The 15,898-nt window shown below is 38.4% G+C and overlaps 1 protein-coding gene across 2 annotated transcripts in view; it reads left to right on the top strand.

Moving 5' to 3' along the window:
- Positions 1 to 15,898, top strand: part of adamts16 (ADAM metallopeptidase with thrombospondin type 1 motif, 16) — a gene marked incomplete in the record, with an annotated part of 76,601 nt that overhangs the window by 13,125 nt on the left and 47,578 nt on the right. For both annotated transcript variants that reach the window (XM_014003433.1, XM_014003432.1), the window contains 4 exon segments: positions 5,533 to 5,932; positions 8,542 to 8,744; positions 11,012 to 11,095; positions 12,599 to 12,758. In XM_014003433.1, coding sequence (XP_013858887.1) covers positions 5,533 to 5,932; positions 8,542 to 8,744; positions 11,012 to 11,095; positions 12,599 to 12,758 — 847 coding nt within the window.

The following is a 15,898-nucleotide window of genomic DNA, read 5'->3' as shown; positions in this document are numbered from 1 at the left end:
CTCACTCACTCACTCACTCACTCACTCACTCACTCACTCACTCACTCACTCACTCACTCACTCACTCACTCACTCACTCACTCACTCACTCACTCACACAAAAAGAAAACAGTATCACCAGTAATTCTTCAGATTCAGACCCTAACCCTAACCAGAGTTGGTTCACTTCGCTGAGTTAAAGGCTAGGGGTGTCCCGATGTTTTTAGGACAAGGTGGCTCTCGTTCCTCACAAGCCTACAGCCCCTCTGATGGTATCAAATCAAATACAGCATGATATATAATGTTGCAAAATTCACATCAATTGTCAATTTAACACATTTCTGTGGTGCTAAAAGACAGTACCAGTTACAGTCGTTTTGAGTTTTAATCTTGATGATTTTTATGCTGGTTGGCATGCCTCACTTGTAATAGTAAAGCAGAATTAAAGTAATGCTATGCTCTGAATGCACCATAAGTCACGTTGTTGTAGCAGATTTGTAGCTGCCTCCAGTTTTTGTAAAGGAAGCTCAGCCTGGATACTCATAGTGCTTTAAATTACTCTTGAATATATATCACAAAATGACAGTTGTTATGACAACTTATAACTAAATATTTTCACCCTCAGGCTGCAGGTGTGAGGCCCATGGCTGTCTTGTGCTATTATGGATTTCCTCTTTTTTTGTCTGTTCCATCTGGGTTTACTGCCAATATGAGCTCACCAAACAGAACACTGTGTGACAAAAAGAAAAACAGAAGGAACATTGTCTTTTATTATTTTACTCTTTCTTTCTCCAAAATCCCCAAGCCTCAACTTTTTGCCAACCAACCAGCCAGACTGAATAAATACATTGCATGTGAAGTTTTGTAAGCTGACAGCAGCACTGTTCTGGTCACAGAACTCATTGTGACTTAGAACCAAATGTTGACAGTACATCTGTGGGGCGTTATGGGGATACCAAGTGGATTTGAGCACTGGTTGTCACATTGGATTAAAAGTAACAACCCTGAGTGGAATATTTCATGACCACTGGTAGGCAAGTAACAGTTAAAGGTGTTAATGTTAATTCATCCTCTTATTTGAGCTCATTATTTGGTAATCCACAACACCATGTGTCTTCAACTTATTGTACTCAAAGGGCATCATGCAAGCAGTCCAGTGAAAATTAAGGAGCTCTCCAAGTAAAAGTTGATACTAGGATGCAGTCATTTTAGTGTAATGATCTGAAGATGGGGCTGCACAGGAATGCAGATGTGCAATGCTGCCTTGCAGTAAAAAAGGTCCTGACTTTGAAACTTGTCTGAGAGTCTTTTGGTGTGGAGGATGGTGGCTTGGTATTTCTTCGGGTACTCTGGTTTTCTCCCAGTCCAAAACCATTTGCATTGGGTTGATCTGCAACTCGAAATTGCTCCTAAGTGTCAGTGTGTGCGTGTGCGTGAATAGTTGTTTGTTTTGTTTGTCTCTGTGGCCATGAGATAGACCAGTTATCCAGGGCGTAGTCTGCAAAAGTATTAATCAGAGGCAAAAGATCAAAGGTAACCTATAACATCTCCAAAGGTCCACAGCAGAGATAGAACAGTTTCAGTTCATAGAACAAATGTAAGCCTTTAGGATGGATTTTATGTAAGCATGACTGAGAGGAAAACATTCTTTGCTTGAATAAAGAAAAAACAATTATTTGGAATTCTCATTTAAATAAAATCATCTTCTCAGTAAAGCATGCAGCATCATCCTGAAGTGATGCTTGTCAGTAGGTTTGTAAACTTAGTTATGATCAAAGTAATTATGAATCGTTTTAAATATAGATAAATTCTTGAAGAGACCCTGGACTGAGACTATATAGTTCCATATTAGTAATTTAAAGGCTGGTAGCAGATGGAATGATGGATTTCTTGAGCTGGTTTGTTCTACACCATGGTAAAAGTGTGTCTTTGCCCTGATGGAAGCATATTGAACTCATTTGTGAAATGATGACTAAAATCAACAAAGGTGGATCTGGATCTTTTCAACGATCTGGCCCTGTACAAGTTACTAAAGCCCTGGAATGATTCTCCAGCATTTATAAACACACTTTATTACCACTCTTTTCAGGCAATTTCTCTGTTTTACAGAGAGTAGGCAGTCCCAACAGATAAAACAGTTTAAGGGGCATTCTGGACAATTTAAATTTCTTGAAATAGCAAGTTCAAAGCTTTTACTTTAATTAGACTGAAAATTTGGGGTCTGATTTAACTTTAGGTAACGAGAGAGGGGTTTGTGTGTGTGTGTGAATGTTTTTGCTACATCATGGAAATCATTTTCCAGAAAACTGCAGCCTCATGGGGACCGAATGTGCATTTTGGAGACTGTACAGATGCTAATATTGGGTGTGGGCTTTGGTTTAGGACTAAGGTGTGATTTGAGTTTAGGTTAGCTTTAGGGTCAGGTGTCTGTGAGGTTTATGAGGTTTATTTCATATGGTCAGGGTTAGGCTATAAAATTATCAGAAAATGAATGGAAGTCAATCCGCATTCCCCCAGGGATATATATAGATATAAAAAAACCTGTGTGTTTGTGTGTGAAATGCACAAAATTAGACCAGAGATGTTACTCAGAGGGTTAAAAAGTTGTACTGCTGAAAAAGGTGGCACCGAATAAGGGTTCATTTTGGAGGGTGTTGTAGAATATAGGCTTGCTAGGAGATCAAACGTCACAGAAATTATTATTTTTATACTAATACATATAATAGGAAATATGCCAAAGAGAGGAATACTTTTCTGAGGCACTGTTCAATAGGACATTCATAAAGAAGTCATTCTGATGCTTCCATCCACACATATTATTTGTGTGATTTTATCCTAAAGGACTGTAATTATTCTGGTAAATGTTTGAGTACAAGTGTGTATGTTTTGATGTCACTGTGGGGATCTTTTGTCTGACACCACAGATACTGTGTGCTGGTAAATGATCATTATCTGACAAAGCAACACCTGTAAACATCAGCCGGTGTGTGGTAAGAACACGAAAATGAACAGATAGAGTTGAAGCATTCATTCCTGTCAGACCAAGAACTTCATAAGCTAGGAATTAGACTCATATGTGCAGGTTTGTCTTTGATCTGCTCAGCGCAAAGTTTTATAATTAATATTATAGTAACATTAGAGTAATAAAAGTCTAGTATTCCTTGAAGAAATGCATGTTACTCAAGAGCTTTCATGCCAGAGTTTTAAGAGGAATAGCCATTTTTATCAAACCCATTCTACACCATCATCAACACTTAAGTTTTGCATCTGCAAATCTTGAGGTTTACTCTTAAAGGGACACAGATATGCATATGTTTGCTCATATTCCCACCAGTAGATATTTGGTTGCTGATTTTTAACCTTAATTACTTCAAGATTGCTTTTCTCCACACATAATAACATAATAAATGTTTAACAATCCTATGGCTGTCAAACACACACACAAACACACGCACGATCTGCACACTCTGGGTCAGTCATATCCGGACTGTCTGTTTCAATATGTTTTTGGATGGTGCAGCAAGAGACCTCACACTCCCCTCACAGAAAAAATGAATGACTGCAATCAATTAAAGAGATTTTCAAAAACCACAGAAATAACCAAGTGTGGTGAAAGTCAGAACCATCCACGCTGACTGTCAGCACAGATGTGGTGCATGTTTAGATGGACTAAAAGGGACAGAGAAGAGGCAGAAAACAAGCAAAAACTTCTCGTGGATGTGATGTTTTTATCAAATTTGACCACAAAGACAGAAATAAATGGAAACAGACAGAATCAGCAGAAATTAGTTTAAGAATATTTAGGGATGATTCTCTTTTCAGTTTTTACATAGCCCCAATAAATAAAAGGTCCACAGAGCCATGCATCACTATCTGACTGTAGTTTTTAACCCCAACTCTAACTCTAATAATTATTTAGGAATTTATTTGCTAATGTTAGTATTTATAAGAGTAGCTCTCTTAAAACCATCTGTAAGAACAAGTCCTAGTTAAATTTAGCTGCCAGCTGACCCTAAACAGCAGAGCAGATGTTAAAGGTGAAGAAACATGGTTCATAATTGAGCCGCACAGATGTTTAGTGAGTTCAGGTTAGTGGTGACCAAAGGTCAGGTCCTGCCTAATTGCTGACAGAGGCAAGACGCTCAACAAATAACTGAAGCAGGTTTGGAGGTGTTGGCAGTATGTGAGTGCAGTCTCTTAGTTTATGTTCAGTCTTACGTCTTCACCTAAAAAAACACAAGTCAAGTTGTTTTTTTGTCTTTGTTCAATTAATTTTCCATGTCCTGGATGAGAATTTGTAGGAATATGATAGTGACGTCCAATGTCGGTCGAGGACTGTATTGATACGTAAGTTACTCGATCAGTACTTCTGTTTTAGAAAAAAAACAAATAAAATGCTGCACCAGAACATCAGGTCAGAGACAGATTATAAAAGCTTGTTTAGTTTGATGTAAACATCAAACTAAACAAGCTTGCAAGATAAATATTTAATCGACTCTGGTTGCACAACAACCTCAGAATCAACATGCTAACAAGTAGTACATTTAAAATAAAATGTGAACGTTCACACCAAAAACTTGTTTCTGTTTTTATTTAGAACTGAGCAAAGACCCGCAGCGGGAACATAGCCTTAGAGACTACATCAGCTGGATGTGTGAAATACCTTACCTCCTGTAGATGAATAATCTCAGTTTGGAAAAAAGTTTAATTCTGACCAAATTGGTGAGCTACAGTCAGTGCACCATGACTGAAGTTATTGCTGGTGTCTCAAAACAATTTCACTCTTAACAATTTAAAATTCAGTTCATTTGAACATTTTATTATGAAAAAAAAATCATCATTGTCAGTTTTGCATCCCACAGTTGTTCTGTCAGAAACATTGTGAAATTCCTACCAGAAGTGCTAAAGTTAGCTGCTGGTGCTACCATCTTCCTGCGCAAATAACTAAAATTTTGTGTAACAAACACAAGTATTGATAAATTGACAACTATATAAAAAATTCTTAATAAAGAGCTACATATTTTCATCAGTGCATGGTCCTATACAATGATGGAATTTGTGCACTGCATTGACCCATCACATGTGAGATACACCCAAGTGGAGCAGTGGGCAGCTATGTAAGAGCCTGGGGATTATATGTCTTGCTAAAGGACTTTACGACATGTGGACATGGCAGGGAATTGAACCTATGACTCTCTGGTTCAGAGTCAGCTGCCCTAATACTGAACCACAGCCGCCCAGATGAACTGGTGGGAAACTTTTGACATTAGTGATGTTTTAAGACTGCAGCAGTTGAATTTGACCTTGATTTATTTATTCTGTCAGAATTCTGCTCTCTTTTTTTTTTTTTTTGTCTGGGATTGACATAATTCCAAAAGCTGCATCAGATAAGATATGAACTGTTTCCTCAGCGCCTCAAAAATCCAAAATCTTGTTTTCAAGTCAGGTATTTTTAAGATTTTCTGTGTTGGATTAAACATGTTAGCTCATGCTCACATATAAACCCAAACTCAAAATCACTTAGACTAATTTGACATTTTGTTGTGCCTCTAGTCAGGTTTGATTCGAACACCGGACGCAGACTTCTTCCTGAGACCAGTGTCACGGAGCCTTGCACAGAAGGAGAACTTCACCGCTCCTGACAGTCACCAACCACATATTCTCTACAAAAGCATCGGAGACGCCTGGACAAAGGGAAGACATCTTGAGCCTCGGCTGCTTCAGAAGAGATCCACAGTTACTCACAGACGTTTCCATTCAAACACAGATCCCATCTACAGAGTAGATAACAAAGATCAATACAGGCAAAAACAACAAAGTATTTATTACCATGACAGCAGAAACAGCTCAGACCACATGGACCCACAAAAGCATCATGGGAGAGACCATCACCACAGCGGTTACAGGCATGGGGAAAGGCAAAGGCAACACTTCTGTGGAAGAAGGAAGAAATGTATGTAAGGGCAATTTCTCATTTTAATCCCCACCAGCACACTCACACTCCTCATTATGTCTGGATGCATGAAACATTTCTGTAATTGTTTCCTATCCACAAGTTAAGTAAACATTCAAACAGAGGTCTTGGAAAGAGGTACTGTAAAAAAACACAGCATTAGCCTTTTCTGCTCTGATGATGTAGCTGCATGTTATTATAAGGGTAGAATTAGTCACATAGATTATTTTTTCTCACCAAAGAGACATTTACTAACAAATTTAGATTATAAAGTGAGTTTCATTTTTTATGCTCTTTTTAATTTTCTAAATAAGTTAAGTTTAAGTAACATTATTTCCACTCAAATTCCTTTATTGTCATATTTTTTTAATAATAAGCAATTCACTGGTTTACATTTAAGCCATGTGTGTTGAATTATCACATCACTTACAACTATATTTACAAGGGTAAATCACACATGACATGGCAAATACATTTATTAACATTTCTGTTGAACTTTCTTAGCAATCGAACTTAAAAGGATGTAAAGGAAAATTTACAATAACTAGTTTATTTATTTTATTTATTTTTTTTTGCAGGATTTTATTGCCAAGTTAGAATGATAAAAAACATTATAAGAGTTCAGCAAACATTTAAAACACTTTGTATTTGTTTAGTTCAGACAAATGTATAAATTGTGATAATGGTAGCAAAATTAATAGCTATGTTCACACTGCAGGCAAATCTGATTTTTTTTGCCCATTTGTGACTCAGGTTGGACTTTTTATGGAAGTCTGAATGCGACAAATCCTTTTTTTTTTTTCAAAGTTGACCCAAGTCTTTTTCATATGTGTAATAAATCAGATAGATATTTAATGTTGATGCTGCAGACTGAACGGTCAGATCACATTTCATCCAACTTTTGTGTCATTGAGTTTGAGGATTGGTCCTGATATTATTATTGATACAAACACCATGCAGTTTGAACTACACGTTTAGCACATAACAGAAGTTCAGTTGATTTGTCTTTTTTAAACTTTCAGGATTTGTCATGTTCTAGATGACCAACTTATGATGCTAACAGTGTTACGCCAATGTTGTTGGACCATATTGCTACTAACGTGATGGGATTGATACTTGAGTTTGTCTCTACTTTCTGTACATTGTAGTCAGATTCATAAGCTGTTCTCACTGAAGTCTGATGATGGTCTGATTTACTGTAAATGACAATCTGAACGAAATGCGAAAAAAATCTGATATGGTTAAAAAAATGGAATTGATTATGAAGTCCTGCAGGGTGAACGTAATATTAGTTAACATGCATCAATGCATTATTATCCCTTTTTCAGATAAAGAGAAAAAAACATCAATGTAAAATTGTATCAGAAATTGTTTCATTTACTGTATGATGTGAGGAACCTAAAGACCCAAATACTGAGAAAGTTTGAGCATATGATCAACCTGTTTTCACCTCAGAGCCGTTTGCCATATTTTTTTTATGTTGACCAAAAATTTTCAGTCTCAGTTTACAAATCGTTTGACTTTATTAGTGGAATAATGTGTGGGTTAGGTAGGTAATTATTTAAATTCACTTTCCTCTGTTCAGTCCTTGTTTATAAGAAGTTACTACAGGATCTGTCAAATCTGCTTGTTCAGGGACTGCACTGGTACTGCTCTAACCCTGCAGAACCCCAGCTGCCTGTGCTGTTTACATATCCATTAGCTGACATCAGTGAACACCTGTGCTGGGCACTGATCACCTGCTTTCTGCCTGTGTAAGCAAACTGAGGTCATTCTTTGCAGTTCATCTCAGTTGGGTATTAAAAGGTGAAGGTTTAGATAAGCTGGACCCACAGAATTTATGACTTGAAGCAGTAAAGTCAGGACCACATTGGATCTCTACTGTGTCTTTTAAATGACAGATATGGAGTTGACTCGTCAGTACAAGTATAGATTTGAGAAAAGTGCTTTCATTTTCACAAATGCAAATTTCAAAGAAAATATCAGTGCTTGGTCTGTAATGTAAATGTTAAATCTACGCATGTAATGTGTAATAACTTGCTACAAATGTTGCAAATTGTTTATTGTGCAGCTTTTTCTATAAAATACTTGTATAATCTTCTACCAAAATCTACACTATTCAAAATTAATTTAGCTGAAAAAGCTTGCATTTATAATAAAACAAAGGATTGATTGATGGATAAATAAATACTGTAGACCTGTCTTCATTATTTTACCTTGCATTATTCTAGAAAAAGAATAAATTTGTTGTTACTTTACTAACTTCTTATTTATCTCATGATTTTGTGACATCTCTTTGTTAATCCCCAGTACATATTGTGGTTTCGTTTATTTTGATTATTCCTGAAAAACTGGTAGCATTTTGGCTCATAGTTGTAAATCTGCATTACAGTGGACACGATCAAACATGGAAAATATAGTTTGTCAAATAAACTACTGTGTCTTTCTGTCATCAGTCACTGAAATTAGCTTAATTCTAAAGCATGTTTGAAAGCACATTGTGTCTTTAACATCTAAATAAGCTTCACCCCCAGCAAACAGTTAAAACAATTGTAATAATCACTTTATTTGTTCCACCTCCTCCTGTCTGTTTGAATCTATTTTGACAGATATGCCCAAACCTCCAGAGGAGGATGTTTTCATTCTTCCAGACGAGTACAAGGTTCTGCCCAGGAACAAACGGGCCTTGCTGATGAAGAATCAACACAGTCAGAAGCTCAATGTGGAGACACTAGTGGTGGTGGACAGAAAGATGATGGACAACCACGGCCATGAGAACATCACCACATATGTCCTAACTGTTCTCAACATGGTGAGAGAAATAAATATGATACCAGCTGGTGTGTGTGTGTGTGTGTGTGTGTGTGTGGTGGGGGGGGCTGCTACCAACTGGCTAGATTATCTGTGTATTTTCTCAAGTGTCTGAACCTAGTCTCTGCAGACAGCTGAACAGTTGATAGACTATAAATAATGGCTACTTAATATTAAGAGACTTGTGATGCTGAGATTGAATATAGCGGTGATCACATCAGGTGCAATAAATCTATATTTTCTGTCATCTTGGCACTCATAGCACTCACCGTGTGTTTTAGCATTTCAGTCATTGACATCTAAATCAGCTGTGGGCCTTTAAAGAACCAGGGAGGGTCTATTTGGTTGTCAATTATAATACTGTTAACTAATTTGTATCATCATTTTTACACAAACACATTAGTTAAATAAATATGTTAAACAAATGTTGTAATATTGAATGTGAGAAAAAAAATGCTACATATTTTGTAACATATAAGGGTCCACAGCCAGAACCTAACCCTAACATCTGTGACATCACCTGTTCATCACAAGGACGCACAGAGACAAACAAGGCAGACATTTGTTCTTATTTACACCTAGGAACAAGCATCCATTCACTTTCTTTATTCACTTTTTTCATTCAGTGGTCACTGAGAGGTGGGATAAGGTTTTTGGCTCACATTTGATTTTTATGATTTGACCAGACTATTGGATAAATATACTCTGATCAAGTTAAATTTAAAATTTTAACTATTATTTACTGGAACAGAGAGGAATGTTTTGTTGCTTTTGAATGTTATAAGTTTGCAACAATTACCCAAATTATTCAAAGCCCTAGGTGTTGCCAAGAAAATCAAGGTATGGCTTGTGAGGATCATAAAACTTTAATTACAAAAATGAATACAATTATTCATTAAAATAAAAATTAATCTATCAAAGAGGTCAATAATCTAAGTATAAGTAGGATAATTGTGTAATTGCCAGCAATTGTTAAATTGGACAGTTTAGATGCTGATATAAAATTCAAAATTTATATAAATTTTCAGTGTTTTACAAATGGAATAGTGAGCTGGCAGTGGTTTGTTTTCTTTTATTAAGACCTGTTATTTCAAGACTGCTTTTATGTGTCGTTATACAGAATGTAACATCCGCTGCAGTTTATTTAAGCTGTGCTTTAGCCCAGACTTTTGTAAGCTGATATTCATGTCTTTTAAGATAAAGTCTAAAAAACACGGTTAGTGATTAGAAAGAGCATGTCTGCAAACATGAAAGTGATATGTGAGTGAGATCATGGCTAAGGCATTCAGTGTCCCTCCTGCACCTCTCAGATGATCTGCGAGCAAATTCTGTCACGCTCGTTCGGCTACTTCATGACTGACAGACAAATCCAAAGATAATCTGTCTATTTTGAAAACATACGGCCTTCTAGTGAGAAACCCAGTTGGAAATGTCTCAGCTCAATACTGAGGGGTTAATACAATGTGGGGTTTCACAGAAAAGAAGCAACGAAAATCCTTAACACCACCTGCCAGCTCTGCAGAAGGGGTTTTTTTTTTTTTTTGAGATTTGGGTTTATGTTTTCCCTGAGGCGGAGAGAAAAGACATTTAGAAAAGGACACTTGGTAGTTACTAATTAAAAAAAAATACATAATATATGTTGTGTACTCCAACACACTAAAGCTCCATGGGAACCGCTTCCTCCATGTGGCAGTGAAAACACAGTGATTCACTGGAACTCTTTGGATCAGAGCAGGGTGTGCAAATCTGACACTCTGTCAAACATCGGGCATTTAACTTAAAACACAAAGCTTTGATTCCTTCTTTGACCTCGGAACTTTTTTTTCTTTAGCAGCCGTGTATTTTTACGTGTGTCGACGCAAAGTAAGACCAAACATAAGGAACATAAGGAATGAATGAGAGTATAAAAGGAAGAAAAAATGTTCTGTGAGTGGCATCTGATGTGTTCACAAGGCCCGAGAGACGGAGAGATAGCAAACATGAACAAAAGATTATAAGTCATTTCTGAGAACATAAACTGTTATGACCTATCAGATGTCGGTACAAGAAGCTGAATTGGAAACAGCAGTTGTGGTTGTCAGGCCTTAGTAATACCATCAAAAGAGCTTTGTGAGTTATTTCTATAAAACTGTCCAGGTGTGTGTATATATATATATATATATATATATATATATATTGTGGAATGGCACAAACATCAAATGCTGTATGTAAATAAAAAGTATGTAAAAGTCGCATCAGTGGTATTGAATCTTTGTGTTTTCTTTGTAGGTTTCCAGTCTGTTCAAAGATGGTACAATAGGAGGAAACATCAACATCGTCATAGTGGGTCTTGTCCTTTTGGATGAAGAGCAGGTGAGCATCAAGATGTCAGGTCAAATCCTCATAGGTTCACAACAAAATCATCTTCCTTACAACAACAATATGGCTGTGTCTCAATTCAGGGGTTGCAGTCCACGTAGACTGCAGCCCACAGAAGCCACATCCTTCACAGTCCAGCTAGGCAGCATAAAATGGCTGTGAAATGAGTAAAGTTGGGATGAATGGCTCTTTGAGGGGATCCGAATTTTTACTATCTGTTTGTTTCAGAGTTGTTCAAAAGATCCATTCAATTTTGAATGAGTTGTCATCACATAGAGAGAAACGTCGCTACAAACACCATATGTGATGACGTCATTGGGTCATGTGGGCAGAACCATGTGTATTGTTAAGCAGACCTTTCCCCTTTTCCCTCTGAGCTGCTGTACTCTACCACTCTGCCTATTTGTCAGGAAAAGTGGTTAAGGAGAAAATATTAAGGTATTACAAGGAGTAAAAAAACATACTATGAAAGGCTCTTTCCTGTTTTCAATTTGGTTCCTATCATTGGTTGGAGTTGTTCAAAAGATTTGGATTGTTCGCAAACATCACATCTCTGGAAAAGAGACAGTTTAATCTTTGTATGATGTATGTTTGCATTACCACGGATGTTTTATATTTTATATCACATACCTATAGACTTAAAATGCGTTAGAACATGTCTTCACATCTTTTCATGGGAGGTATGCCTTCATAAAATTTTACAAATTATTAAAAACATTAAATGTAAATAATTACAAAAAATTTAAATTTGGGTTTAGCGCCAGTATCAGTACTTGTAATAGCATTTTATTTAACATCTTATTGCAGCTAAAATTTAATTAGCTAAATTTACATTTAAAAACTTTTTTTTGGTCCACGATGAATTTCCAAACTGCTATTTTTTTTCCTGTTTAGTTTGCAATGACTCCTGGAATACTGTCGGCTGCACAGGCTACTCAAATGCAGCCTACATTTTTGGTTTATGTGGACCGCATTTGTGGGCTGATAAAAATCAGAAGAACTTTATATTTTTTTCGGACTGCAGTAATTTGAAAGAAAAAAAACAACGCAAACCATAAAAGCAAGTGGGAAGCTATCAAAAATACTCTTGACAAAGGTTTGGACATTTTCAAATGTTTACTTTTATTAAGTCCTCATTAATGTTTTTGCTCTCTTTGACACCTATACATCACTATCTTTTCCCACAATAACAAATAAATATTTTTAATGTTCTTATCTTGTGCTCAGGGTTGTATACCAATATTACATACAAAAAAACACATTTACATGTGATGTGCGATTTTAGCAAAAACAATGCCAAACAGTAGACAGGCAAGCTGAACTGATGAATCAAAGCGAGGGATAACTATATCTTGTTTTGTGTAGCAAAAGAGAAAAAAAGCTTTTTCTTGAAAACGTTGGCTCAAACAAAGATTTAAAAAATGTGCTCAAAAATCTGGTAGCCTTAGTCCTAAGAGACAACATTGTTACTCTGTCTGCCTCTGTTTTACCTCACAGGATGGTTTGGTGATCAACCACCACGCTGATCACACGCTGAACAGCTTCTGCCGCTGGCAGTCAACTCTGGGGGGCAGAGAGGGCCGGCACCATGACCATGCCATCCTCCTCACAGGACTTGACATCTGCTCTTGGAAAAATGAGCCCTGTGATACCCTTGGTAGGACTACTTCACTTTTAAGTGCACACAAATCTGAGTAGTACCTGAAATTCAGAAAGAAAAAAAAACGAAAACTACACTGATCCAGTCCAGGACAGATATTGAAGTAATAGGAAGTGAAAACATTGCAGCATATGGTTGGAATTTTTATGGTACATTTCAAAAACTATCACTGTTTCATAGTATTGCAGTATTGGAGAGTTTTCCTATTGTCAGTTGCAATGACTTTTGAAAACTAATAAAACAGAAGGACCTTTTTTGTGTGAAGAAATGCTTTGGAAACAGTTTTTGAATAGAAACAAGCTTAGATTTTTGACAGGCTGGAAAGCAGCTGTTCACAGGCAGCTAATATTTTCTGTCTGGATGCATTATTTCTTTAAATATCACAGGTAAATAAATGTTATTGACAGTGATGTCCAGCCTACTGATGGAAATCTGCTACCACATTGTCTGGGAAAAGCTCCTTTTCTCTCCCGCACTCGGTGACCTCGGATGACACCAACCAAACCAGATGTTAAATGATCTTCAGGTTTCCTTTTCCACTGTGCTCTCTAATGTTTTTCTAACGTCTTATGGAATAATGGGAAGTTTAACATCACATGTAAAGCAGTGAAAAAGCATTATCTGGGGTGCACATCTCTAATAAGATAACAAATGTTTAAAATACTGTGATGGACTTGCGACCTGTCCAGGGTGTACCCCGCCCCTCACACTGTGACTGTTGGATATGGGCACCAGTGACCCACGTGACCCTGAAAGGAAGAAGTGTGTACAGAAAATGGGTGGGTGGATGGATGGATGGATGGATGGATGGATGGATGGATGGATGGATGGATGGGTGGATGGGTGGGTGGATGGATGGATGGATGGATGGATGGATGGATGGATGGATGGATGGATGATTAAAATAAAAATGAACATTTGTCTGTCCGTCTGTTTTCTGCCACTTATCGGAGATCAGGTCACGGGGGCAGCAGCCTAAGCAGAGAGACCCAGACTTCCCTCTCCCCAGCCACTTGGGCCAGCTTATCCGGGGGAATCCCAAGGCGTTCGCAGGCCAGCCGAGAAACATAGTCCCTCCGGTGTGTCCTGGGTCTTTCTCTGGGCCTCCTCCCAGTGGGACGTGCCCGGAACACCTCACCAAGGAGGCGTCCAGGAGGCATCCTAACCAGATGCCTGAGCCACCTCAACTGGCTCCTCTCCATGTGGAGGAGCAGTGGCTGTACTCCGAGTCCCTCCCGGATGACTGAGCTTCTCACCCTATCTCTAAGGGAGAGCCCAGACACCCTGTGAAGGAAACTCTTTTTGGCCGCTTGTATCTGCGATCTCGTTCTTTCGGTCACTACCCAAAACTTGTGACCATAGATGAGGGTAGGAACATAGACCGTCACTTCACCACAATGGATCGGTACAGCGCCCGCATCACTGCAGATGCAACACCAATCCACCTGTCGATCTCCCGCTCCATTTTCCCTCATTTGTGAACAATACCCCAAAATACTTAGACTCCTCCACTTGAGGCAGGACCTCCTCCCCATCCAAGACCGTGGTCTCTGATTTGGAGGCACTGATCCTCATCACAGCCACTTAAAATTCGGCTGCAAACCGCTCCAGTGAGAGCTGGAGATCCCAATCTGATGAAGCCAATAGGACCACATCATCTGCAAAAAGCAGAGATGTGATCCTAAGGTCACCAAAATGCATCCCCTCAACACCTTGGCTGCGCCTAGAAATTCTGTCCATAAAAGTTATGAACAGAATCGGTGACAAAGGGCAACCTTGGCGGAGTCCAAGTCTCACCAGAAACGAGTCCGACTTACTACCAGCAATGTGGACCGAGCTCTGGCACTGGTCGTACAGGGACCTAACAGCCCGTATAAATGGGCCTGGCACCCCATACTCCCGGAGTACTCCCCACAGGAGTCCCAGAGGAACACGGTTGAATGCCTTCTCCAGGTCCACAAAACACATGTAGACTTGTTGGGCAAACTCCCATGCACCCTCCGGGACCCCGCTGAGTGTGTAGAGCTGGTCTGCTGTTCTATGTTTTCCATCTAGGTAAAACATAGATATGTTGATGGGTTTATCTGGCTCGACCAACCAATTCAGAGCAGTGGATAGAGAACAAGAGGTGAAAAAAAGGTCCAGCCTTCGTGGAGACCAGTGTCGGGTGGTTTGAGGCAGAAGGAGTGCTGCAAATGTAAAACAAACAATTTTACAAGAAGGTAGTGTGACTTGCCATGATGTTTGGTTTTGGAGACTGTGACAGAGCTGGAGGTGGTTTTCATTGGTACTGACCAAACTGGACAGGGTTAGAGATGAGGGACATTGCATGTTGAGTGGTTTGGTGAAAATGTTACAGAGACAAAGCTAAGGTGGTTTGGACATATGCAGAGGAGGGACAATAGACTGTATAAGACAAATTATGTTTGATATGGAGCTACTGGAAGACCAGGTAAGAAGTTCATGAATGTAGTGACATGCAGAGGGTTGGTGTGACAAAGGCAGAGTGTGAGATAAAGGTGGATGATCCACTCTGGTAACCCCTACACTCAAAAAGCTTTGACACAAGTTTTGACCTGAAAGCATAAAGGCTAACATTACCTAAATCATTGCTATTAAGGCCTGGTTCAAAGGTGTGCAAATGTGTATTTTCGTGTGTGACCATTTGTAATCAAAAACATACGGTTGACTAATTCCCAAATGTGCAAGACAATACGGCCATTAGCACAACCAGTCATTATATAACAGAGTTTATTTGCATTGCCATTACAGCCCTATTCCTTAATGTTTTTACCCATATTTCAAAACTGCTATATAATATATGACCCACCTCCCTGCTGACACAGAAAATTAACTACACGGTAGTTCTTATAGTCAGTCTGCCTGGTTATGTTTAATATCATTACTCACATTAGTTATTTACACGAGAACATTACTTCAGGGGAGGTTTGAACTCTAAAGCAAATGTCTTTGAGTCATAAATTAGGTAAAATACAAGGCTAAGTTCTCCATGAGACACTGGGACAAAAAAGAAAAAAAAAGTTGGAAGAGGGCCTCATACATATTACCCTTTCAGAATCACAGCCAGGGTTGTTGTGTGTGTGTGTGTGTGTGTGTGTGTGTGTGTGTGTGTGTGT

Source organism: Austrofundulus limnaeus, unplaced genomic scaffold (genome assembly GCF_001266775.1).
Source record: "Austrofundulus limnaeus strain Quisiro unplaced genomic scaffold, Austrofundulus_limnaeus-1.0 Scaffold18, whole genome shotgun sequence".
Classification (NCBI taxonomy): domain Eukaryota; kingdom Metazoa; phylum Chordata; class Actinopteri; order Cyprinodontiformes; family Rivulidae; genus Austrofundulus; species Austrofundulus limnaeus.
The sequence above is the reverse complement of the archived record's forward strand: the minus strand, read 5'-3'. Positions and strand labels throughout refer to the sequence as shown.